The 25,360-nt window shown below is 66.4% G+C and overlaps 1 protein-coding gene across 6 annotated transcripts in view; it reads right to left on the bottom strand.

Annotated features, from left to right (window-relative positions):
• PLEC (plectin) overlaps positions 1 to 25,360 on the bottom strand; it is a 56,683-nt gene that overhangs the window by 20,132 nt on the left and 11,191 nt on the right. Inside the window, exons 1-8 of one of the 6 annotated variants that reach the window (XM_054708572.1) lie at positions 17,712 to 17,795; positions 3,657 to 3,718; positions 3,166 to 3,255; positions 2,281 to 2,358; positions 2,043 to 2,135; positions 1,018 to 1,184; positions 266 to 381; positions 84 to 190 (exon numbers count right to left, since the gene is read on the bottom strand). In XM_054708572.1, the coding sequence (XP_054564547.1) occupies positions 84 to 190; positions 266 to 381; positions 1,018 to 1,184; positions 2,043 to 2,135; positions 2,281 to 2,358; positions 3,166 to 3,255; positions 3,657 to 3,718; positions 17,712 to 17,757 (759 nt within the window). In that variant the 5' untranslated portion in view covers positions 17,758 to 17,795. Of the gene's footprint in view, positions 1 to 83; positions 191 to 265; positions 382 to 1,017; positions 1,185 to 2,042; positions 2,136 to 2,280; positions 2,359 to 3,165; positions 3,256 to 3,656; positions 3,719 to 4,360; positions 4,605 to 6,682; positions 6,890 to 8,204; positions 8,317 to 14,355; positions 15,032 to 17,711; positions 17,796 to 25,360 lie in introns of those variants that run through there. The other 5 variants (XM_054708571.1, XM_054708570.1, XM_054708568.1 and 2 more) reach the window with 5 other exon arrangements.

Raw genomic sequence — 25,360 nt, 5'->3', positions numbered from 1 at the left:
GGGGCCGGGCCGTCAGGGCCGCGGGGCCACCCCCACCCCCACCCCACCCCCACCCCCACCCCGGCCTGCCAGCCGCCACTCACGTTGGCCTTCACCCCATCCTGCGCGTCCGGCACCCGCGGCATGGCGTCGTACAGCGATGAGACGTACGTGATGATGGACTTCTCGTCGGGCTGAGGGACGTCCACGTCTGGGGAGGAAGGTCAGAGGTCAGAGGGCCCCTCGCAGGCAGCAGGGGAGGGGCGGGAGGGGCAGCGGCACCCACCCTCCGGGTCCAGGAGCCGGGTCACTCCCAGGTCCCGCTCGGCCACAGAGAAGGCCTGGTCCAGGTTCTCCAGGTTGGTCTGACCGTACACCTTGTTCATGTCGATGAGCATGGGCCTGTGGGCAGAGCAGGCGTCCGTGGGGCAGGCGGGCGGGGACACGGGGGACGGCGAGGCCCGCGGACTCGCCAGCACACAGACCGTCCCCGTATCGTACCTCCCCAGCCCCACACTCTCCCTGAAAAGCACCCTGCCCCCCACGACGCCCGGCCTGCCCCACAGGTAGCCCTCTGCGTTCTGGGCCTGTCCCTGGAGCTCCAAGCCCTGTGTGTGCACAGGTGCAGGTGGAGTGCACGGAGCGAGGGTGCCGGTCAGCTGGGCGCCCTGCAGCCACCCTGCCCCGCAGGCCCCAGGTCCTTCCTGGGTGGGGGCGGAGGTCCCCTGAGGACCATCCCCCATGTGGCCCGGCCACCCAGACCCCCTGGAGAGCCCCCACGGGGCAGATGCTCATGCTGTGGGCCCTCTGGCCTGGAGGGAGCGGGGCCGCTGGAAGGGCCGGCGGAGGCGTGCTGGGTGTGCGTGGCTGGGCCTGCGTCCGCCCAGCGAGGCAGGCTGGCACGGGCACCCGTCCCCTGGGGCAGCGGGTTCCTGTCAGGGTGAGCCGCCCCTGCGCCACCTCCCTGCCCCGACTTGTTTGCAGCCGCCCAGCCGCGCGTCCCCAGTGCCCGCCGCTGCCTGGGAGCCCGGCTCCTACTTGTGCCGGTGGATGATGGCATTGAAGAGGCGGCCGTCCCGCCAGCTGGTGGTGAAGTTGTCGCAGCGCAGGCCCTGGTAGCCCTCCACCATCCGCTGGGACCACAGCAGCAGCTTCTCCTTGGCCGTCATGTCCTCCGACTGCCCGCTCACCTGGATGTCCGAGATCTGCCCCACGGCGGGCGGGAGCAGCTCAGCCACGCCGCCCGCCTTGCCCCGTGCCCACCGCCCCACAACCGCCTGCCTGGGGGCAGAGGCGGCTCGGGACCCGGTTGTGGCACCCGGGAACCACCAGGCCCAGAGAGGGCGCGCGGGGGGCCCCGGGTCCCCTCCTGAGCAGCTGGGACCCACCACACCTCAGCCCCAGGAGGCCAGGCCACATCAGCCTGCAGCTGCCGGAGCCTAAGTCAGGGCCCCCGGCCCCCCTGCGGACACAGGCGGGTGCCCGGGGCTCCCTCCGCTGGGGAGATGGGACCTGGAGCACAGCCCGAGCCCCCCAAGGTGGTGGAGGGGGGCCGAGAAGAGCAGCTGCAGGTCCCAGAGCTCCCCCAGCTCGGGCCCAGCAAAGGCCATGGGTGACGGGGGGCCGCCAGCCCCTCGCCGGCTGCAGGCTTCGGGGAGGGTCTCTGGGTCTGGGCACGGCCCGCCATGGCACCACCTGGCCCTGCGCGGATCCACCCTTCAGGCCTGCCCGCCAGCCGTGTGGCTGTCTGTGCACGGCCCGCCTGTCTCCTGCCTGTCGGCCTGCACGCCTCTCTGACTCAGCCGCCGTGCCAGCCGGGCTCTGCCTGCCCAGCTCTCAGATTTGTGGCTTCCTGTGCAGCCGGGCAGGCAGCGGATGAGTCAGCCGTGCTTCTCCACCACCTCCCTGGGCAGGCATTCCTCCGCAGGGAGGCTCTGCGGCCCTGCCCAGACAGGGCCAGAGGGCACAGGTAGGCAGGCCCTGGAGAGAGGCAGCCCGGGGCTGGGGTGCCTGGGCCGGGGCGGAGGCCACAGCCGCGGGGGGAGGCGGCGGCGGCGCGCTACCTGGAAGTGCAGGATGATGGTCCAGATCAGGCCGAGGGTCAGCTTGGGGTTGCCGTCGGCAATGTCATCGTTCCTGATGTTCACCAACTTCACCTGCAAGCGAGGAGCCCTCAGTGGCGCCCGCGGGCGGCGGGGGCGGGGGCGGGGGCGGGGCCTGTGGGGTCGGAGGGGGCGGGGGCGGGGCCTGTGGGGTCGGAGGGGGCGGGGGCGGGGCCTGTGGGGGCGGAGGGGGCCTCACCTGGCGGTGTCGGAGGTAGTCCAGGGCGATCTGCACGTTCTGCAGCTTGTGGAACCGCATCCTCCCCTTCTCGCGGGGCTGTGGGGGCGGGCGGCGGCGTCAGGGGCAGAGGCACGGTCCCGCCACCCTCAGGACCCCGGGCCTCTGCGCAACCGAGGTCCTCCCCAGTGCGGCCGCCGTCCCCCTCTGGCTCTGGTCCCCCCGCCCCCCTCCCCGCAGCTGCAGAGGGGGCCATGGACCCAGAGGCCAGGCCCAGCGGGTTTGGGAAGTCCAGCCGCCAGGCCCAGGCTGAGGGAAGGAAGGAAGGGGCTGGGGAGGAGACAATAGCCAGGAAGCCGCGGGCGGAGGGCAGTGGCATGGGGGGAGGGGTCCTCCTGCCCCGCGGTGGCAGCCCCGGCGGGTCCCAGGCCTGGCCCCGGCCAGGACAGCGGGCGGCTGGAGGCACCGCCATCTGCCCACCCGCGTGCCAGGCACAGGTCGGGCCCGGCGAGCCGGGTTCCAGCCTCAGGGAGCCCACGTGCGCCGGGGCCGGCGGGCGCAGCCACTCACCAGGCGCGAGCTCCTGATTATGTCCCGCTCTCTTGGCTGCCCGGCCAGAGCAGGGCAAAGGGTAAAGGGCAGAGGTCAAGGTTCAGAGTCCAAGCAGCAGAGAAACCAAAGCAGAGTAGAGCGTGAGGTTATTGTGTCGGGGTTTCGGGGAGGAGAGCAGCAGGGCCGAGCGCCCACAGCAGGGGTCAGGGCCTGGCGCCGGACCAGAGGCCCAGGGAGGCGCGAGCCCCAGCGCGGCAGAACGGGCTTGTGGGAAAGGCCTGGAGGGAGGAAGGCAGACAGGGGTCCAGGTGAGGCAGGCGGGGCCGCAGAGGGCGCGCGGGCGGGCGCACGTACCAGGCTGTCCCCTGAGAGCACCTCCAGCAGGGAGATGAGGTTGTGGCCATCGCGGAGGTCCTCGTACAGGTCGCTGATGTGCCTCTGGGCCTGGGGGACAGGGGCTGAGTCGGCCACGGGGTCCCCAGCGCCACCCACGGGCCCGGGGGGGCGGGGCATGGACCCCAGGGGCAGGAGGCAGGGGGCCCACAGAGCATGCCCCCTGCGTGTTCAGAGGCACCTACCTCTGCCCTCCAGTGCTACAGGGCAGGTGAGGAGAGACCAGGAGAGTCCAGAAGAGAGAGGAGGAGGAGGAGGAGGAGGCAGGAGACAGGAGGAACGAGAGAGAAAACCACAGGTTGGAGAAGAAAGGTGAGCTCCCAGGCCTTCGGGACCCTGAGGGCAGGGGCGGGGCACCTTCTGGCAGGTCAGGCAGCTCTGCTTTCCCTGGAGGGCCCGGCACCCCCCTCCCCGGCTCCTCGCCCCTCCCCTGCACACACACAGGCACCCACCTTGATGAGGTGCTTGTTCACCCACTTGGTGAAGGTTTTCTTCTGCACACGGTCCCGCTCGTCTGCAGAGACAAGGCCAGGTCACCTGGGGCCTGGAGAAGCCCCGGACGCCCAGGAGGCAGCCCCCACTCCGATCCAGGAGCGGGCAGCCGGGCGGGGCTTCAGCCACCCAGACCCGGCGCCCCCGCCGGACTGGCAGAGACCACGGTGCCCAGGCCCAGCCAGCCCTGTCCAGGCAGGGAGGGGAGCAGGAGGCCAGACAAGGTGCCCACCGCTCAATCCCCCCCCCCCCCGCCCCGCTGTCTCCCAGAGATGGGAGGGTCCAGAGCTGGCAGCCGCGCCCAGAGCGCAGAGCCAGAGCGCGCAAGTCCCAGCCTGCCCCGTCCCCACACACGCTTCCCAGACACCTGAGCAGAGAGGCTCCCCCGGACCCGGCCCGGCCGTGTCCCCCCAGCCGGGTAATGGGCCCTTTGCAGGGCACAGAGCGCCCCGCCCACGGAGGCCCCGTACCCGAGGCCCAGAGGCCCCCGCCAGCCTTGCCAACATGGGCCCAGCCCCTCCCTTAGCCCCAGGCCCTGTCTGAGTCTGTCCCCCAAATTCAGACCCCAGAGTCCGGCCCGCCCCCCCACCCAGAGCCAGGCTTCCTGCCGCAGGAAGTGGGTCCTGCCCGCCGCCGCCGCCGCCCGGCCGGGGGAGTGCGCTACCTTTCTTGCCCTCGGAGGCCCTGAGCACGGCCAGGTAGAGATTGTCCTCGGAGCTGGTTCTCTTGCCGCCCAGGCCCTGGGGCTCAGGCACACGGAGCCGGTGCTGAGACATGGTGCCACCCCGCCCCTCGCTCTTGGTCCCCGGCCCCCGGTGCTGCGCTCGGACGCCCTTGGTGCGCACGGACGGACAGACGGCTGCGCGGGCGCAGCACGGGACTCTCGCTCCGCACTCAGCAGCGGGCTCAGCTCCCGGCCAAGTCTGTGCTGGCCACTCCCTGCCCGCGGTACTCCCAGCCCCGCGGTCCCCGCCCCAGGAGCCCCACCCCACCCCCCAGAGGGAGTGTTCCGGCGGGAAGAAAGCAGCCCCTCCCCCGCCGCCCCACCCTCCGCCAGCAGAAACAGGAAACCCAGGGGTTTCCTCACCCATCCTGCCCACAGCCGGGGACGTGTGTGTGTGTGTGTGTGTGTGTGTGTGTGTGTGGGCTGGCCTCGGCCGCACACTGTCTGCACCCATGCCCACCCCCGGGACACCCCCTGCACAGGGCGAGCGGCTAGCGTGGGGCTGGGCCCAGGGTGCCTACCCCACCTGCTGGAGTGACTCCTGGCCTGGGGGGGACCCACTGCCCCCTAAACCCCACCTCCTCATAGGCCCACATGCCCACTGCTGGGCTCTGTGCTGCCCGGCTGGGCCACAACGGTGCTGCTGGGCAGGCCTGGCGCTTCCCAAGCTGCCCATCCCGCACGTCCCGGCTGCACGGTCTGCAGGCAGAGCCCACGGTGGGCAGAGCGGCACATAGCTGAGCGCTGACTCACCAGCAGGACCGCCCAGCCCGAGCTGCAGGAACTCTGCCCCAAGTCGGGGGGGGGGGGGGGGGGGGGGGGAGGCTGGGGGCAGCGGGGAGCACTCGGATGGGGCCCCCGCCAGTGAGTCAGGGCTGGGGAGGGGGCCCAGGCTGGTGACTCACGGGAAAGGAAGCCGCTCTGGGCAGTGGGCGCAGGATGGGTGGGGATGTTTGCATTGGGCAGGGCTCCCAGATAGCAGCTCCTCAGGGCTGTAAAGGTGGGAGACGGAGCAAAGGGCGCGGGCCTCGAGCTGCCCGGCGGCCAGCACTGGGGCTCTCTCCGCCGAGGGAAAGAATGCACGGCCCCGACCGCAAGAATTTTCCAGTCGAGCATCTGGCTTGATGGGATCCAGCTGTGGGCAGCCCCCTCCCACTCCGCACTCGAGGCCCCATTCCGGGAAAAGCCCCCCCCCGCCCCCCCCCCGCATCCCTGCTGCCCCTCTGTGGCCACAGGAGGGCGCCCAAACCCCGTGGGGCGGGGCCCTAGCCCGGAGGAGCTGGCTGTGCCCCCACCTTCCCTCAAGGTCTTAGTCCTCCTCCTCCACTCCCCCACCCTCACCTGGGCAGGGCCTGGCCACCGCTCCCAGCACAGGGCACACCCAGAACTTCTCTCAGCCCCCAGCACCCCCGCCGGGCCCCTCCCCAGGTTCGGAGCCTCTGAGGAGGCCCCTGGCCCAGCAGGGGGTCAGAGTTCAGGGGTCTGTGCTGAGCACCTGCTGTAGGCAGGCTCTGGGCTAGGCCAGCAGGAATGGAGGCAGGTCCCTGCCTGCAGGGGGCGGGCACTTGGGTTAGGGGACTCCAGAGGCCCCCGGGATGGGTCCGGAGGAGGATCAGGAACCCCAGAAGTTACAACCCAGAGGCACCGGGCCGGACATCCAAGACTGGTGGGAGCGCCCGTCACACCCCTTCCCAGCCTTCTCTCCGCCACTAAGGGGCCCCACAGGTGGAGGTGGGGGTAAGGGGTAGGAGTGGCACCGCCATCCCCTGGAGGCACCCCTCCTCTGAGGCCCTCTGGGGTCCCAGGGTTCATTCTCTCTCCTCCTCCACAGGCCCCCTCCCCCAGGACGCACTGCCCAGCACCGGCTCCTACGCATGTGCCTGACCCCTGAACTCTCCCAGAGCAGCTGCCCCTCTGCCCCCATCAGTGTCCCCTGGAGCTGCCCAAGGCCCGTGCGGGGCATCGCGGCCCCTTGGACAGACGTGGGGAAGCCCCACAGCCAGGCATGCCAGACCCCGCCCTCGGCGCCCGCTTCCCTCCGCCCTCGTCCTGGCAGCCTCCAGCCCAGGCCCAGGATCCAAGGCCAGACCCCGCAACCCGGCCCCGCCCCCTCCCCGCCCCCCTCCGCAGGGAAAACAAATGGGCCCCGGGACCTCCCTCCCTCCCTCCAGGTGTTTCCGGGACAGGCAGGGGGCGGGGCTGCACCTGGACGGCACCGCCGCCCCCCCCTCCGCCAGCCTCGCCCCCGCAGGCCGCACCCACCTACGCAGCACAGCTGCCCGTAGAGGTAGCCCCTGCGGGCGCGCTCGCAGCCCCCGTCCAGCCAGCACGGCCGCTCCAGCAGCGCCTCCCGGGCGGCGAAGGCGCCCCCCGCCCCCCACGTGCCGGCCGCAGCCATGAGTCGGGCCCCGGATCGCCCGCCGAGGCGGCCAGCAGCGCGGCGGTGCCTCTGCTCGCAGCCCACGCGCGGAGCCCGGCTCTGCGCTCGCTCCCTCCCCCGCAGCCGGCGGGCGAGCCGCCCAGACCCGAAGAACCTGCCCCTGGTGGGGCGCCCCGCCCAGCACGGGACCGGAAGCCGCACCCCCGTGTGGAGGGACAGGACCCTGCTAACCCTGGGGGGCTGAGGACCAAGGGGCCTGGGAACTCGGGGCTGCCCAGGCTCCCAAGGAGGGGAGCCCCCCTCCGCCCCCTCCCCTCCGCCCAGGAGCGGGGAACTCCCCGAGAGGAGGCTCCCAGCGGGATGCGCCAGAGGCGGGGGGAGGGGGTGTGAGGGGGGGACGGGACAGGGAGGCGCTGGCGGAGAAGAGCCCAAAACGGGACAAAGACACGGAGCCCGGGGCACCGCCGGGCCGGGAGCAGGGAGCAGCCAGGACAGTGGCCGGAGGGGCTCCCCACGGGGGGGGGGGGGGGGGGCAGGACGAGAGTGGGCCGAGGGAGGGAGGGAGGGAGGGGGGGCCGAGCCCAGGGGAGCAGCCCCGGCCTGCGCACTGACTGACCGCAGCTGAGTCACCATCCGCTCCCCAGCCCCCCAAAACCACGCCTAGAAGCCCATCCTGACTCAGACCTCAGGGCCAGCGGGCCTGCCAGGGGGTGGCCCCTCACCCCACCGGGGATGAGGCCCGCACCCCAGGCCGCGCTGGGCGCAGACCCGAGCACACCCTCCCGTGCCCCTTAGGCGGTCCCTCTGGCCGGCAGCCCGGTCCCCCAGCCCCGCGGGCCGCGGAGGCCGGAGTCGGGCCGTGCTGTGCGGGGCATGGCCGCCGGGCTGCAGCCCAGAGCGGTGACTTTGAGCCGGGGGCGGGGGGGCAGGGTGCAGCCTGGCTGCCGCCCCGGGCTGCCTGGGCACTGGCCGAGGGTGCGGAGGCACCTGCCTCCTTTCGGCGCAGCTCGGCCTCCAGGGGGCGGGGCCTCGGCGGGGCAGGAACCGGCCAGGCACCTGCGGGCCGTGTTGACAGCCGCTCGGCTCCCCGGGTCCCTCGCGGCCGGAGGGCTCCCCGCCCAGGGGGCGCTCCCGCACTGCCCACGCCGCGCCCGGCGCCGGCCTCATCCCACCGACCGCGAGGGAGCGGGCAGGGCGTCGGGTGCGGGTGGGAGGCAGGGGCAGCACGGCTTCCCCGCGACCACGTGCAGCTAGCTGCTCGGCTCGGGACAGGAAGGGGAGGGACGAGGAAATGCCGGGGTGAGAGGAGGCGCCCCCGCCCCGCCCCACCTCCCGCTCCCTCCGGCAGGGGCGGCGGCGAAGGCGGCGGCTGGTGACAGCGCCCGGGCAGAGCCGGCGGCTTACCTTCCTCCTCCTGCGCCCGCCGGCGCCCCCTGCGCCACTGCCACACGGCGGCCAGGGTGACGACGTGGCCCGCGACCACCAGGGAGGGGAACAGGCCGCCCGAGGGCTCCATGGCTCGGGGCCCCCAGGCTGCGTGCGGGCAGAGCTGGCGGAGCTGCCCTCCGGGCCGGGGCGCTGGCTGCGCGAGGCCCGCAGCCCCCTCCCTCCCTTCCCTGCGCCCGGGACCGCCCTGCCCGCAGGACCGCCCTGCAGCACCGCCGGCCGGGCTGGGACTGGTGCTGTCCCTGCACCGACCGGGCTCCCACCGCCTCCGCCCCTCCTCCCTCCCTGTCACTCGGCACCGCTCCCCACCCGGCCTGCCCAGCCCAGCTCAGCTGTCCCTGCGCACAGCTACCGGCTCAAGGTTAGCGGGAGCCTTAACCCCTGTTTACCCACAGCCACACCCGCGGGAGGAGGGGCCTGCGGCACGGCGTGGGTGACTCCAGGCCAAGAAAGGCACCCCCAGCGCAGCCTCGGCGGCCTCAGCACGGGACACCCCACCCCCACCAGGAGGGTGACCCCAGTCAGTGCTCAAGCACCCCACTCTGCCTCCGAGGGTGCCCCCTGGAGACAGCTGCCAGGCGCCACAGGGGAGGCATGCCAGGGCCCGGCCCCCCCCAGCCCCAGGCTTGCAGCTGATCTAACCACCTCAGTGCCCCAGAGTCCCAAGGCCCCCCACACGGGACGGCAAACAGGGCCCGGGGCCGGAGGGAGGGACGGGGGCGGCGGGGATGGCCTGGGCAGGGAAATGGGACAGAGAGGCCGCCGGGCTGGGCTCCCACCTACCGGGCACGACCTTCATTGGGGACGGCGGCGAGAGCCCTCGGGGCGGACGGGAGTGGGTTCGGGTGAGGGAGGGTCACAGGCCCCTCGGAGGCGGCAGAGAGCGGGCAGCGGTGTCGGGAGGGAGGGCACGGGCGTGCGCGGTCAGCGGCGGCGCCTGTGGCCGTGGGGGAGGGGCAGGGTGGGCAGGGGGCCCGAGGGATATAAATATCCGAGGACGAGCAAGGCCCGTCATCTGTCCCGACTTAGAACATGACGTGCAGCGCGGGCAGCGGGGCCTCGGCCTCCCGTGGCTGGTCCGGCGGCGTGGCGCCCCCCGGCCTCAGCCCCGGCTCCCACAGCCGTGCTAATAATAAGAAGTCTCCTGGCCCAGCGCCGGCCCTAGGGAGTGGGCGTGCACCCCCCCGCTGAGCAGTCCTGGGGTGCTCTTGGAAAAGGCCACATGGGCAAGGGGTGCGGACAGCCTCCCCAAGGTCACCTGGCCGGCCAGAGACCCACACAGGCATAAAAGAGCCCCCCATCGAGGGGCTGTGCCTCCCCACCCCAGGCCACTCCTGGGGTCTGCCCTGCCCCCCCTCCCCCAGGAGCCCCGGTCTGTGGAAGGCCCACGCTACATCCTGGACCTCCGTGTGCCCGGGAAACAGGATACGGGGGTCACCATCCTGTCCCCCTCCTCCCAGGCCCAGCAGACAGAGGGCTGAGGACTCCACACAGGGTTTCTGTGGCATTTTGTGGCACTTCCCTGTCAAGCACGATCCTATTTAACCCTCACAGAACCCTAGGAAGTGAGTCCTGTGCTGTCCCACCATCAGACGGATGAGAAACCACGGCACAGAGAGGGTGAGGAGCCGGCCTGCGGGCACACAGTGCGGCTTGAGCCCGGGAGGTCCCTCTGGGGTGCCCGGTCGGCCTGCAGCCACGCCCAGAAAACCACACGGGGCCGGGGCCTGGGCCTGCTGGGCACGGGGCCGCCTGGCCCACGAGGGAAGGCCTGCTCGCTGCTTCAGAAACTCCTGTCTGAGGGGCCTGGCCTGCTGCGGCCAGCTCTGAGGAGCCCATCGGGGCTCAGGGGGCCGGGGCCGGGGCCAGCACCAGCTCCTGAGGGCGAGGGCAGCCCTCCCCCCCACACACACACACACACAGAGACCTGGGCCGGGGCCAGCACCTCCATCCCACACCAGACACGCCCTGGGCAGCTCTGAGCGGAAGCCGCACTCATCCTGCATCCCCGAGTTCCAGTCCCCCCACCCCCACCCGGGCCCCAGCCACAAGCCGCCTGGGGAGCCCAGCCCAGTTGGAGGCCTGTCCCCCTCACCCCGCACGCCTGCAGCTCGGCCAGGCCCTGCCCTACCTTGGCCCAGCTGGATCAGCTCCTCCATGCTGTACCTGTCCATGGCGCCGAGCACGGCCAGGCCGCTCCAAGCCCAGGCCGCAGAGAGGAAAGGAAGGGAGGCAGGAAGGAGGGAAGGGGTGGGAGGCCGAGGGAGGGCTCCCCACCCAGCTGGGAGCCCTGGCTCCTCCTCACAGCCACCCCTTAGTCAGAGGGGAGCAGCGCTGCAGCCCGCTGGCCAACGGGTCAGACCAGCCTGGGTGGTGCAGTGGGCCAGCCCGCCCGACCCCAGCCCTCTGAGCCCACAGGCAGGGCCCTGGGGGCACCCGTCTTCCCTCCTGTGCTCTCCTGCCCAGCCCACGCCCCCTCCGCTCACAGCCCCCTGGACTCCCCATCCTCAACCCCTCAGCTCCCAGAGCCGGCCCTTCCACTGCCCCTCCCCACGACCAGCTGGGCACAGCCACACCCGTGTCCCTGCCTCAGGGGTCCTCCTCCACGCATGTCCCACCAGCCACTGCAGGACCAGCTGAAAGGCAACCCAAATCCTGCCATACCCCCCCCCCCCCCCCATCTACAGACACCCTCGAGCACACACAGGACCCAGACGCCAACCTGGGGACTCTCACAAAAAGCTGCCTGGCCAGCCAGCGTGGCTCCGTGGTTGAGCAGCGACCTATGAACCAGGGGGTCATAGTTCGATTCCTGGTCAGGGCACATGCAGGTTTGACACCCCGTGGGGGACGTGCAGGAGGCAGCCGATCGATGATTCTCTCTCATTGTTGGTGTGTCTCTTTCTCCCTCTCCCTTTCTCTCTGAGATCAATAAAAACATATGATTTTTTTAAAAAGCTGACTAGACCCGTGGTCGGCAAACTGCGGCTCAAGAGCCACATGCGGCCCTTTGGCCCCTTGAGTGTGGCTTTTCCACAAAACACCACGGCCTGGGCGAGTCTATTTTGAAGAAGTGGCATTAGAAGAAGTTTAAGTTTAAAAAATTTGGCTCTCGCCGAAACCGGTTTGGCACAGTGGATAGAGCGTCGGCCTGCGGACTGAGGGGTCCCGGGTTCGATTCCGGTCAAGGGCATGTACCTTGGTTGCAGGCACATCCCCAGTGGGGGGTGTGCAGGAGGCAGCTGATCAATGTTTCTCTCTCATCAATGTTTCTAACTCTCTATCCCTCTCCCTTCCTCTCTGTAAAAAATCAATAAAATATATATTTTTAAAATTTTGGCTCTCAAAAGAAATTTCAATCGTTGTCCTGTTGGTATTTGGCTCTGTTGACTAATGAGTTTGCCGACCATGGGCCTAGACCCTAATGTCCCGAAGCCACACCGGGTCCTAGAACAGAGGGAGGCAGCTCCATGTGCTGACTCAACATCCCCGGAGGGCGGGGCCGTGGGAAGATCAAGGTGCGTAGCGGGTGGGAGCCCACGGGCAACGCGCACACCGCTCAGATGGCGCCTTTTCTCTATAAATGTCTGGCTTCACGTAGGATTTTGGAGACAGGCGAAAGTGCGGCTGCTTTGAGATGTAAATGAAGTTCATTTATGGAACCCATCCCACCCCACAAAGCAGGCCCACACTGGTAGCCAGGGCCACGGGCCCTCCCACTGCTTGCCCGCCGGCCGCCAGGCCTCCCTGTCCCACCCTCGGCTAGGCTCCTCGTGGCCAAGCAGGACCCTCCTCATCGGTCAGGGCTCAGCTCAGGGCGCCTCCTCCGAGGGGCCCTCCCGGGCTGCTCCTCAAAGCTGCCCCTTCATCCAAACGGTGGGGCTTCCCTGGGCCAGGGCCTCGGTCTGGGTCCGGCTGGCATGTGGGTGACAGAGTTGGTAGAGACCTTCCCACACTGAGGAGCAAACCACCAGGGCACAGGGCGGGGCTGGGGGTCACGTGTGACTGACCTGCAGCGACCAGGGCTCCCCGGCCAGGGCTGGATGGACGGAGGCGGCCCATTTGACCCGGGTCGTTCTAGGAACCAGTGCATTGGCCCACAAGCTCCTGACCTCGCCCTCTGCCAACTCGAGGGAGGCAGTGCCCGGGGAGGACGTGCGGGCTCCCTACTTGACCATCTTTAAAGCTGCAGCCCGGCCGGCGTGGCTCAGTGGCTGAGCGTCGACCTGTGAACCAGGAGGTCACGGTTTGATTCCCGGTCAGGGCACACGCCCGGGTTGTGGGCTCGATCCCCAGTGTGGGGCGTGCAGGAGGCAGCCCATCCATGATTCTCTCTCATCATGGATGTTCTCTCTCTCTCTCTCTCTCCTCTCCCTTCCTCTCTGTAATCAATAAAAATAAAATAAAAATTTAAAAAAAGCTCTGAGAAGTGGAGGTTCCAGGTGTCGGCCCACGTGCGGAGCCCTCACTCACGACCTGCAGACGACGAGGAAGCATCGTGCCACACCCTGGGGACCTGGGGACGGAGAGAGAGGGACCCGCGGTCCTGGGCTGGGCCTGAGGGACGAAGGGAAGGAGGGGGCCCACACCCTCGGCCCTGACTCAGCCTGGGGCTGGAGCTCATTTCCTGTTGGAAACTCTGAGCTGCCACCGGCGGCTGCGGCTGCGGCTGTGGCAGGGAAGGGAGAACTGAGTCACCCCCGTCAGGGCTGGGGGTGCCCTCCCTGCCCACGGCGGCCACACCCAGTCCCCCTCGGCTCTGCGGCCAATGCCTGCCCAGCAGCCCAGCGGTCCAACCTGGCCCGGATGAGGAAGGAGGAGGGAAAAGGAGGGAGGGGATCTGGGTCCCCACACCAGGACCAGAGACGGGGGAGCGGGGGGTCTGCAAACCACGGAGGCACAGGGGTGCGGCGAGGGAAGGCCGGGGTAGACGGCCCTGGGCGGGGATCTGGCCCCCCGATGCTGTCAGTGCTGACCAGTCACTGCTGGCCGGCTGCCTGACCGAGCGCCTTCCTCTCCTTATGGGAACAGGCATCCCATGGCCAGGAGCTGGAGAGCCCACAGGAGAGCCAGGGGCGGCCCCTGAACCCCCCCCCCAATCCCACCAGACTGCTCAGGGGGGTTCCCACAGCACAGACCCGGTGGGTCCAACCAGACCAGGCCAGGACGGGGACTCCTGCTCCACACCTGGGTTCCATGACGCCCATTCACCTGGCTAATTCCTGCCCCCCGAATCCAGGCCCCCTTCCCAGCCCCTCAGATGTCAATTCCTCTCCAGGTGTCGGGACACAACGAGGGAAGCAGGGTCCAGCCTGCCTGATGCTGGGGGGCCTGGGCCACCACGTCAGCACCAAGGCCAGTGAGCTCCCGAGTGCACGGCACCCACGGCACCCACCCCCCTGGTCCGGTCAGCACAGGTGCTTAGGGACAGAGGATGCTGCAGAGCAGGGCACAGCCAGGGGCCTGTCCCATCCTCTGAGACCACAAAGGACCCGCCTCGGTGTGGGGCTGGGCCCCCTGCCCGCCGGTGTGCTCCTGCCTGGGGTCAGCTCGTCCCCCCACCCGAGGCCGCCCCCTAGGCCATCACCAACCCCAGGCCAGGCAAACACCCGTCACAACATCTGAGCCACAAGACCCCGCGGGCAGGGGTCACCCCCACTGGACAGCCGCGAGGCTCAGAAAGGGCAGGCAGGCTGCCCGGCCGCACTGCTGGACAGAGCTACAGCCCACGCATCCAGCACCTTCTCTGGATGCGCCGCCAGGAACAGAGGAGGCCGAGGGGCAGACAGGCCTGGGCGAGGGCAGGGCTGGCGGACAGCTGGTCCTGCCAGTCCAGGGCCACAAGCCCCACCCCGCGCCCCAGGCTGTGCTCGGGGACGGGCTGGCAGGGGCCCATGTGCTCCTCCTTGGCCTACCCACCCAGGGCCTCAAGCCAGGGGGAGGAGCCACGTGGCCCGATACCAGGGCACCCAGCACCCTCAGGCACAGAGAGCACCCCCTGCTGGCGGGAGCAAAGCCCCCACCTGTGCTACACCCACCCCCAGCCCCCCAGGCCCAGGCCCCAGCTCCCCCTCCCATTCCCCATGGCCGGGGCCAGGATGCAGCTGACCTGTGGCCGGGGCAGGCTCCGGGCCAGGCCTCGCCAGGGTTCCGGGGGTGGCGGCGGGCACCACGGGGGGCTCGGGGGCCCCCTCCTCGGGCTGCTTCCGGCGGTAGACCCTCCGCTCCTCACCGACGGGATCCTCGGGAGGCGGGTGTCCCCGCTTGGGTGGGCAGCCCAAGGGACCCTGCACGGCCTGCACGTGGGGGGCGCGGCGCGCTGGCATCACCATGGCGACAGGGCGGCGCACGCGCTGCAGCGAGGCGGGCACGATCTCGGGCGGCAGGTGCAGGTACTGGCGCAGGTGGGCCACGCCCTCGTTGGTGAGGTACCAGTAAAAGTGGCGCCAGGCAAAGGTCTCCCGCACCAGCCCCCGGGCCCGCAGGGAGGCCATGGCCCGCATGACCTGCAGGTTGGTGACGCCGGGCACGTGGGGGTGCAGGCTGCGGGGCCGCCGGTCCTTCTTGGCCACCATCACGCCCTCCCGGAACAGCACCTCGTAAATGGCCCTCAGCTGGTCCAGGGCCATGAGCATGCCCGCCACCATGGCTGCGGCGGGTGCGGGCGGGGCACAGGGAGGAGGCCGACAAGGCTCTTCGGCAGAGGGAGCAGCAGGGGCCTGGGGCGGCAGGCGGGTGGGCAGGCCTGGTGCTGGGCTCGGGGCCTGGGCTCCGGACCTGAGGCTCTGGCGCCGGCTGCCTGGCTCCTGCGATTCCTGATTCCTGCCGGCACTTGGGCCTGCCCACCGCCTGGGGAGCCTCCCTCCCGCCTGCCCTCCCTCCAGGACGCCCAGGCCGGCCCCCTCTGACTCAGCAGCATCGCCGGCCCCTCCCACCCGCAGCACCGAGGGCCCCTAGGAGAGTGGGGGCACCTCGCTGTGGCAGCCACCCCCGGGGCAGCCCCCGTTCCCTCCCTCCCGGGCCACTCAGCTCCATCATCAGAAATTACATCAGTTTCTAAACACTTCCTTCAAGGTCCCCCGGCCGGGGGGAGGGGGAGGGACAGGAGTAGCTAGGGACCAAGACTCTCCAAGTGGGCAGAGGGAGTGGGGGGCAGAGGGCAGGAGGGGACCCCACACAGGGCTCACAAGATCTAAAGCGGGTGCCGGGTGCCGGGTGCCGGGTGCCGGGTGCCGGGTGAGGTCTGCGGGGAGGGTGGGCGGGGTCTCGGGGAAGAGGACTAAGGGAACTCCAGGGCAGCCGCTCAGCACATGGTCAGGAGGGCTGCGGGCACGGCTGGCTGCTGTCCATCACGCAGCCCCCACTCGGGCCAGGGCGGGACAATGGCCACCCTATTTAAAACTTCCCAGGCCGGTCCCAGGCAACCCGGGAACATGGGGCCCCCGGGAGCAGGGTGGGGGCTCTGCATTCCCCGCCCCACAGGCCAGCTGTCGAGGCCAGAAACATTCAGCTGCCACGGGGAATCAAAGTCACCGAGTCCCGCGGCCCCAGGCCCAGGGCCCCTGGCCGCCACGCACACCCGTTCCGAGTGCCCGCTGGAGAGCCGGCCCGACAGAGGCTGGTCAGAGGAGCGCCACAGAGCAGGGAGGGTCGGGGGCCCAAGCGGAAGGCGACCCAGCGCAGGGCGGGGGAAGGGCAGTGGCTCCCCACGAGGGCCCGGCGTCTGGCCCAGCCACACCCATCAGCCGCCTCCAGGCCCCAGGACTGAGGCTCCACCATGGCCACCCTGTGCCACCCCATCCCTCCCAACACCCAGTCCCCAACACAGCGACGCTTCCACCCACACGGACCCACTCCCGGATCTGCGGGCTCCCCTCCCCCACGCGGACACACCCATTCCCACCAAGCGCCCGGCCGGGAACGGATTATAAATAGGCGGGCGGGGTGGGGATCCCGAGGTAGGAGGCGCCTGCGGCTGCAGCTGCTGCAGCCAAGAGGCAGCGCGTGGGGCAGGTTTATGCAGCCGTTGCTATGGCACCACCGAGCCTGCTGCAAACACACACACACACACACACACACACACGCGCGCGCGCACACGCACACACACACACACACACACACACGGAGCAGCGCGAGGCAGGAGCGGCGGTGGAAACTGGAGGCACAGCCAAGCGTCCCACAGCCCTGCCCGCCAGCGCCCCGCGGCCACGCTCCCCCCACAGGCGGGAGGCGCCAGCCCAGGAGGACCGGCTCCGGGAGGTGGAGCCCCGGCTCCCGGCCCCCAGGGCTGTGGCTTCCGGAGCCCACACCGCTGTGGTCCAGGCCAGCACTCGGGCCGGTGGCCCAGCCCTGGACCCACAGCAAGCCCACCCCCCGAGCCTGTCCCTGAGTCCTCAGGGTCCCCGTGTGCACCCCACAGCCCCACACTGCCGCCTGCCCTCCCGCATGGCCGCCCCACACATCCCCGCTCTCTTCCTGGAACTGATTCCCCGACCTGAGCTCCCCACCGAGCCAACCAGGCCCCCTCCCCAAGCGACGCCCAGCCACAGCCAAGGCTCGGACCTCAGACCTCCACACTCAGGCCGGGGTGTGCGGCCGGCCCAGCAGGAGGGCGGTCACTCGGGGTTCCGGAGAGAGGGGGGCGGTCACTCGGGGCTCCGGGGAGGGGGCGGAGCGCGGTGGGGAATCCCCTGCCTCCCACGCGCCCCGATGGAGGGGGGAGAGGGGAGGAGCCCCGAGGAGCCCGGAGCTAGAAGTTCCCGGCCTGCCACGCCCCCTCCCCGCTGCGCCACCCCCACCCCGCCCCCCCGCCCCCCGCCCTCCCGCCGAGCTGGGGGGACGCCCCTCTCCGCCCCGCCCCCCCTGCGGGTCCGCAGCCGCAGTTGCTGATTCAGCACCAGGAGGGCCAGGCCCGCAGCGATGGCCCCCGGCCCGCCCCTCCGGCCCTGCAGGTTTCCAGAGCAACCAGCCCGGGCCCTCGGGCAGCCCGGCCACCCCGCCCGGAACAAAGAGCCGCGGGGTGGGCTCGCCCGGGGCCCGCCGGCCTGGCGCCTCTGCACGGGGATCCCCAGGCCCTGCCTGGCCCCGCGCCCCTCGGACGTGGGGTGGCGGCGGCCCTGGGCTCCGGGGAGTCCGGGAGGGGAGCAGGGGCCGCCCCGCTGCAGAAGCCCGCTCCCTCCTCCGCCCCGCCCCGCCCCGCGGAAGCCGCCCCGCCCCCGACGCACGGCCGGGCTTCAGGGCAGCGGCGGGAGGCGCCCCCGACCAGTCCCGGGCGGACCCCACCCCTGGTGGTGCCCTGACGGGGCCGGGACCTGAGGTCTCCGCGCTCCAGCTCCAGCGCCCCATCCCCAAAGTTGTCCCTGCAGCCGCCCCTGACACCGGCCCTGCGGGGGCTGCACCCCACCCGAGGTCACTGCACCCCATGCCTGGACCGCGCACCCCAGCTCGGCCCGGCCCGGCCTGCACCTTTGAGGGAGCTGATCTCGTGCTGGATGGCTCGCGAGGGGTCCATGTCTCCGGCGACACCGAGGGCGGCCTCGGAGCCGCCACGCAGAGTCCAGCCCCGCACCGTGCTGCCCGGGCCAGAGCCGCAGCCCGGGGAGGAGGCGGGGGCCGGGGCGGGGCCTGCCGGCCTGGGCGGGGCTTCAGCGGATCGATGCCGGGCAAGGCCGCGGGCATGCTCCCAGCCAGCCCCTGCCTCCCCTCCCACCCCCACCTCCCAGGCGTCTAACCCCAACTCCGGCCGCATGGCCAGGACCGCCCGCCTGGTCCAGGCGCATTCCCGGCCCTCAGGGCCCTCTGGGCGCCGTGCTCCCGTCCCTCCTGCAGAAGCCACCCACGGGCCTCCACGTGCCGCCACCCAGCACTCTGGGTGAGAAGGTGGATCCCACCAGGGCAGGGGCGAGGCCTGCCCGCGGTCATGCCCCCACCTCCCATCCCCCCGGTGGTACTGCCCCTGCCCCGCACCCTCCTCCACCCACACGCTCCTGTGGGCCGCCTCAGCCTCTGCACTCAGCCAGCCAGCCATCACCTCCCAGGGCCGAGGGCCAGGCCGGGGTGCAGGGCACAGAAGCCTTGCTCACTGGGCGATGGACCCCCTTTCCGCCTCCTGCCAGGCCCACCGTCTGCATTCCCTCCCGGCAAGGGCAGCGTCTCTAACCCGGAGACGCTGGTCTGGGCCGGAGGGGCGGCTGTCTCATCCCCGGACCCGGGGCCTGGACTTGCATGCGTGGCCCCGGGAAAGGAAGGGATACCTTCCTGCAGGTCAAGGGTCACGTACTTCCCAGGAAGGCTACTGACAGAGCTTCACTCGCGAATAAGAGAGAAGGCCTGCCCAGCCGGTGTAACGCCGAGGTTAGAGTGCCGGCCACGCACCAAAGGGTCACGGGTTCGATTCCCAGTCAGGGCGTGTGCGGGAGGCAACCAATGGATGGGTCTCCTCACATCGATGTTTCTCTCTCTCTCTCCCCTTCTTCTTCCCTCTCTCCCATTCTCTCTAAAAAAAAAATCAATGGGAAAAATATTCTCGGGTGAAGACTAAGAAAACAAAAGGAAAATATGTATGCTGACCTCAAAAACGCTGACAACTCATCTGACAAAAAGGCATCAACACTTCTTGTAAGAAGTGGCCAGTACTCTAGGAAAGAGGACGCGCTGGTAACCCCAGAACAGATGTCCCCCCAAAACCGAGACCCCCCTGGGGCCACACAGGCACGAGACACGGCAGGTCAGGGGGTGCCAGTGGGGAGCAAGCCAGTGCCCCTCAGCTCGGCCTTAAGGGCCCTCGGCTGGGGGCCAGACCCCCCTGGGCCCTCGGTGGTAGGCAGCCAGCCTCGGCTCTGCCTGTGGGTGGACCCCGGTGAGCGGGGGCCGTGGGAGGCCACTGGGGACGCTGTGAGGCTGAGGACTGTGACTGCACTCTCTCAGCACCCAAACAAGCCACGCTGATCTCCTGTCTGCACCCACAAAAGAGCCCACTTCTGAGGCCCAAGGGCTTTCTTACGGGCCAGCAACAGCGGGGGGGGGGGGGGGGGCCGGTGGAGAGGGGGGAGGGGGACAGGGGCCCCCTCATCAGCCATGCGAGATAGAAAGTCCTGTGGCCCGGCCGGTGTGGCTCAGTGCTTGAGCGTCAACCCATGAACCAGGAGATCGTTGGTTCGATTCCTGGTCAGGGCACATGCCTGGCTTGTGGGCTCCATCCCGTGTGGGGCATGCAGGAGGCAGCCAATCGATGTTTCTATCTCTCTATCCTTCTCCCTTCCTCTCTCTAAAATCAATAAAAATATCTATATATATAAAAGGCTAAGCGACCATCCCATCCGAAACAACCAAACGGACGACTGAACAGGCTGCATGAGGCGACCAGGCCAGCAGGGGGGCCAGTTAGGTGCAATCAGGCAGGCAGGCAGGTGAGCAGTTAGAAGCCAGTGGTCCTGGATTGTGAGAGGGATGTCCGACTGTGGATCGGGCCTAAACTGGCAGACGGACATCCCCCGAGGGGTCCCGGATTGGAGAGGGTGCAGACTGGGCTGAGGGGACCCCCCCCCGTGCACAAATTTCGTGCACCAGGCCTCTAGTTTAAAAAATAAAGTACTGTGGAACGTGATGACTGAAAACCAGTAGGAACTTAAGGGCAGAAAGCCAGCATCACACAGGGACCCGGGGGAAAGTGACTTCCAGAAGGTCCGGCCCCACAGGACCGACAGCGCTCCCCACTTTTACTGACGCATTTGCCAAAACTGCGATTCGGACCCACCTGCCGCGGCCCTGCCCGACGGCCCCCCTCTGCCCACCACCTCGCTGCGCACTCAGTGTTGTCGGGGAAGCGCTCAGGCAGGGAGCGGCGGGCGTGGGGAGGAGAACATCTGAGAGACATAACGGTATTCGAACAGAGAATCCTCGCCCGACTCCACTGCGTCCCCTCCTGACGGCCCCTCCCCACCCACACGCGTGGGCTCAATGTTCCCCGATTCCTGTGTGTCCTCTGGAATTTCTTTATGGAACATCGGGCAACATGAACGGGATTCTTGGTTTTCCCCTTTTTAAAAATATTTTTTTTTATTGATTTCAGAGAGGAAGGGTGAGGGAGAGAGCGCGAAACACCAATGATGAGAATAATTGATCTGCTGCCTCCTGCACGGCCCCCAATGGGGATCGAGCCCGCAACCCGGGCCTGTGCCCTGACTGGGAATCGAACCCCAAACCGTGACCTCCTGGTTCATAGGTCGACGCTCAACCACTGAGCCACGCCGGCTGGGCAGTGGTTTCCCCCCTTTTAACACAAAATGTGGCGCCTCACACACACCCCGCGCCTGGGCGTGCAGCACGCCACCGCCCCCCCCTCCAGTGCTGCCTGGCGCCTGGGCAGGCGCTTTCCGATCTGACAGACACGCCCACTGGCCCGGTTCCCACAGCTGCACCACCACCCAGAAATCCAGGATTGGGGACCTCTGCTAATCGGAGGGGTGGACACGGGAATCCGGGTGGAGATAAAGCCGACATTGTGTGTACCCTTTGACCCAGAAATCCCGTGTGTAACAACTGTCGCAGTCACGCACAGCAATCCAGCTACAAAACTGTCCGCAGCGGCAGTTTCTAATCCCAGAGAATAAAACAAAACAGAAATGACCTTAATGTTTTACGACAGGGGGTTCGCTTAAACAATGACAGGGTTACCATTAAGGGGACTATTATATTGTAAGTTAATGTTGTAGAAAGATGTCCAATCAGCAGTAAGTAAAAAGAAGTTATGTATGTCTACAATATTTCATCATCAGCCCGGCCGGCGTGGCTCAGTGGTTGAGCATCAACCTGTGAACCAGGAGGTCACGGTTTGAGTCCCGGTCAGGGCACATGCCCTGGTTGTAAGCTTGAACCCCAGTAGGGGGCATGCAGGAGGCAGCCGATCAATGATTCTCTCTCATCATTGATGTCTCCATCTCTCTCTCCCTCTCCCTTCCTCTCTGAAATCAATAAAAATATTTTAAAAGGTTATCTTTGCCTTAAGCAGGCCCTGTTCTTAAATTTTTTTATCATATTTAATTACAAATAAATTAAATTATATGACAAAACACTGTGCACGTTTTTTAAATCCTCACCGGAGGATATGTTTATCGATCTGAGAGAGAGAGAGGAAGGGAGAGAGAGAAAGAGAGAAACATCAATGTGAGGAACATTGATCAGTTGCCTCCCATACATGCCCCGACCGGGGATCGAACCCACCACCTAGCTTTGTGCCCCACTGAGATCCCAACCCTCAACCTTTTGGTGCGAGGGATGATGCTCCAACCAGCTGAGCCACCTGGCCAGAGCACAATGTGCACATTTTAAAAAAACAACCAACAGCCGGGCCAGTGTGGCTCAGTGGTTGAGCGTCGACCTGTGAACCAGGAGGTCACAATTCCATTCCCGGTCAGGGCGCATGCCTGGCTTGCGGGCTCGATCCCCAGTGTGGGGCGTGCAGGAGGCAGCCGATCAATGATTCTCTTTCTTCATTGATGTTTCATTCTCTCTCCCTCTCCCTTCCTCTCTAAAGTCAATAACACACACACACACAAAACAAAAAGATGTGGAAGTTTTACAGAACATCAACCAAACCAGTGCAGGGTCAGTTGGGGAGGGCATTGAATGGTGGCCCCCAAAAGGTAAGTTCACGTCTAAACCCCTGGTACCTGTCACTGTGATCTTATTTGGAAGCTAGTGGCCCGGTTCACGGATCCATGCACATTGAAAGGAAATTAATTAGAAGAAATATTGTAATATCGCTATTCGCCCTTTCTCTATAATACAAGTGTCAACCAAATTCACGATCGACAATGACAGATGGAAACACATGCGTGCGATTGGCACCAGTGAGAGCTTTATATGTATCGCACATGTGTGAGTCAACTTAGCCTTTTATACGTATAGAATAAACTTGCTTAGTTAGACCTGCTTTCTGATGCAGCTAAACTTTTTCCAGCCCCGTGAAGCACCCCAACTTCTCTTTCAGGTAATTGTCAGCAACACAGCAGTAAATACCAACACGAAGCAGATTATTATTGTAGATCATGCAGTGAGAACAAAGGGTAAAATATTTAACTGCAGCAGTGTTTGACTAAAATCTGCACAGTGAGAAAACCTGAAGTCATTGTCAAGGTCCACCATTTCTTACTTCTTTTCAGTCGGGTCAAGTTTCTAAACTTTCTAAATCTCTGTTTTCCGGCTAATGCAAAGAAAATAGGATTCCACCGAGTCTCCTATCTACCTACTCCAGGACTTCTGTGAGGATCAAATGAGATGAGGTACAGGAAAACGCTTCACAGATATTTGGTTAAAGTGTAAAATGTGTGCACCTGGCGATAAAGCAAGTCTGTTCCTGGGCTGAAGAAACTCCTAGGAGGCTAGTTGCTAGGGAGAGGAAGCTGGGCGTTGCTATGTGATGTCATTACCTGTGCCCACAGCCACCGTTTCCAGGCTGGGCTGGGCTGTGGGCCGCATTTTGCACCATGGGGTCTTGGCAGCGTTGGCTGCGATTTGGTGGGGTGTCGCCCCGGGGTGGTGGCAGGGCCTGTGTCCCACTTGGGGGAAGCCAAGTGTGGCTTTGTGGGCGCCAGGTCTGTGGTGCCAGTGCATGTCATGGCAGCTCCTGCGCTGAGCGTCTGTCCCCTGGTGGTCAGTGTGCGTCATAGCGGCCGGTCAGACAGTCGGACACTTAGCACGTTAGCCTTTTATATATACAGATAGGGCCTTTGCAACCGTAATTACAGATCTCGGGCGATCACCCTGGAATGGCTGGCGGGCTCTAAATCTCACGACGAGTGTCCTCATAAGACAGAGAAGAGGAGACACGCAGGGAAGCCATGTGAGGACGGGGGCGGAGATTGTAGGGATGTGGCCACAAGCCAAGGAATGCCAAGGGCCACCAGGAGCTGGGAGAGGCCAGGAAGGTTCTAGAGCCTTCAGAGAAAGCACAGCCCTGCCAACACTGTGATTTTGGACGTCTGGCCTGCGGAACCGTGAGAGAACCCGTTTCTGCTGTCTTAGCCCCTGTCGCTCGGTCACGCCGCCCAGGGACACAGCTCTGGGGTGAGTCCTGCGGCGGCAGGAACAGTGAGGCTCATTGTATCTCCGGATACTTAATCCCCTGCCTGTTTCATGAGCTTCCCATGTAGTCATTCATTTACTCAGAGAAGAGAACAAGGATACGTTTCAAAAGGTCAGCGTACACACGCATTGAAAGCCAAAAAGAACAGAATAAGGATGACAGTAGCCTCGTGCTCACAGACACCTGCTGGGGACCCCACGCTCGGCTTTCCACCAGCTGCCAGCCCCCCACCCCCCACCCCCCACCCCGCGCCCTGTGGTCCAGAACCCAGCTGACCCCCACCCCACTGTCCTTCTAGGTCCTCCCTCTCCCGCGGCTTTGGCTCTGGACCTGCCCCACCCAGGAGCCGAGTGGGCAGCAGGTGCCCGTCCTCTTCCTGGCCCAGGCCCCTCTGCCGAGCTCCCCGAAACGAGAGGGAGGTGGAGGTGCACAGGCCCTGCGGGCTGGCGCCCCAAGTCTTCCCCGAGACCCATTCCTCGCCTCCCCTGAAAACACTTCCTGGCTCCCCCTCCACCCAGCCCACCAGCACCCATGGCCCCACCAGGCACCCAGCCCTGCACCTCCCTGCCCCCTGTGGGCCGGCCCCTGGGCACTGCCCTTGGCCCCAGGCCATGGTGTGTCTAGGCACCGGGGCCGCCTGCACCGTCCCTCCCTGGCCTCCTTGCGTCCCTTCCCACAGCTCTCAGATCCCGGTCCCTGCTCCCAGCTCCCCCGAGGCTCCTCCATGGAAAAGACTGAAGGTGGACCCCTACCTCCTACCACTCGCAATTATTAATTCAAAACGGATCAAATGCCTAAACACAGGAGCTAAAACTATAAAACTCCTGAAAAACAAACAGCCGTAAATCTTCACGACTTTGGAATAGGCAATAAAACCAGAAGCACTAGCAACCAAGAAAAAAAAAGATAAAGTGGGCTCATGTGATGAAGCATGCAAAGGACACACGCAGGAAGTAAACACGCAACCTGCAGCACCAGGTCACGTTTCTGAAAATCGCCCGTCTGCTCAGGGCTCGCATCAGGAACCCATAAAGGGCACGCACAGCCCACTCAGATAAAATCCCAATTTAAAGGTGGACAAAGGGTCAGGCAGGCAGGGGTCAGTGGTTGAGCGTCGACCTATGAACCAGGAGGTCACCGTTGGATTCCCGGTCGGGGCACATGCCCCGGTGGCGGGCTCCATCCCCAGTGCGGGGCGTGCAGGAGGCAGCTGATGGACGATTCTCTCTCATCCTGGATGTTTCTCTCTCTCTCCCTCTCCATTCCTCTCTGAAATCAATAAGAATATATTTTCTAAAAATGGACAAAGGGCCCTCACCGGTTTGGCTCAGTGGATAGAGCGCTGGCCTGCGGACTCAAGGGTCCCGGGTTCGATTCCGGTCAAGGGCACGTACCTTGGCTGCGGGCACATCCCCAGTAGGGGGCGTGCAGGAGGCAGCTGATGGATGTTTCTCTCCCATCGATGTTTCTAACTCTCTATCCCTCTCCCTTGCTCTGTAAAATATCAATAAAAAATATATTTTTAAAAAATTCTAATGCAAATCAGTTTCTCTTTATAAGTTTTTAAAAAAATAAAATAAAAACGGACAAAGGATCTGGACAAAGGTTCCTCACAAGAAGACACACGGTGGCCAAGGAGACGAGAAGGCGCGTGGCCGGCCAGGCGTCAGGAAGCACAAACGAAAACCAGCGGCCGGCCCACTTGACACCCACTCGACTGGATGTCCACAATCAGCCGGGCAGATAGTGCTGAGTGCGGGGAGGCTCCTGGGGCGCGGGGGGGCGGGCGGGGGGGGCAGGGCTTGGGGACCGACCTGGCAGTTCTCCGCGCAGCTAAGGAGAGAACGACCCCCTGACCCAGCAATTCCACTCCTTGGTGTCAGCCCAGGAGCGACGGAGACAGTAAAAATCTACCCAAGCACAGAAGCTCACACACCGTGTCCACAGCAGCCCTGCTCAGACCGGCCACAAGGAGGAAACAACCACATATCCATCGAGTGACATCTATTAAGTACACGACGGCATCACG

The sequence above is a fragment of the Eptesicus fuscus genome, chromosome 19, assembly GCF_027574615.1.
Source record: "Eptesicus fuscus isolate TK198812 chromosome 19, DD_ASM_mEF_20220401, whole genome shotgun sequence".
NCBI classification, from domain to species: domain Eukaryota; kingdom Metazoa; phylum Chordata; class Mammalia; order Chiroptera; family Vespertilionidae; genus Eptesicus; species Eptesicus fuscus.
This window is presented reverse-complemented; position numbering and strand designations above follow the sequence as displayed.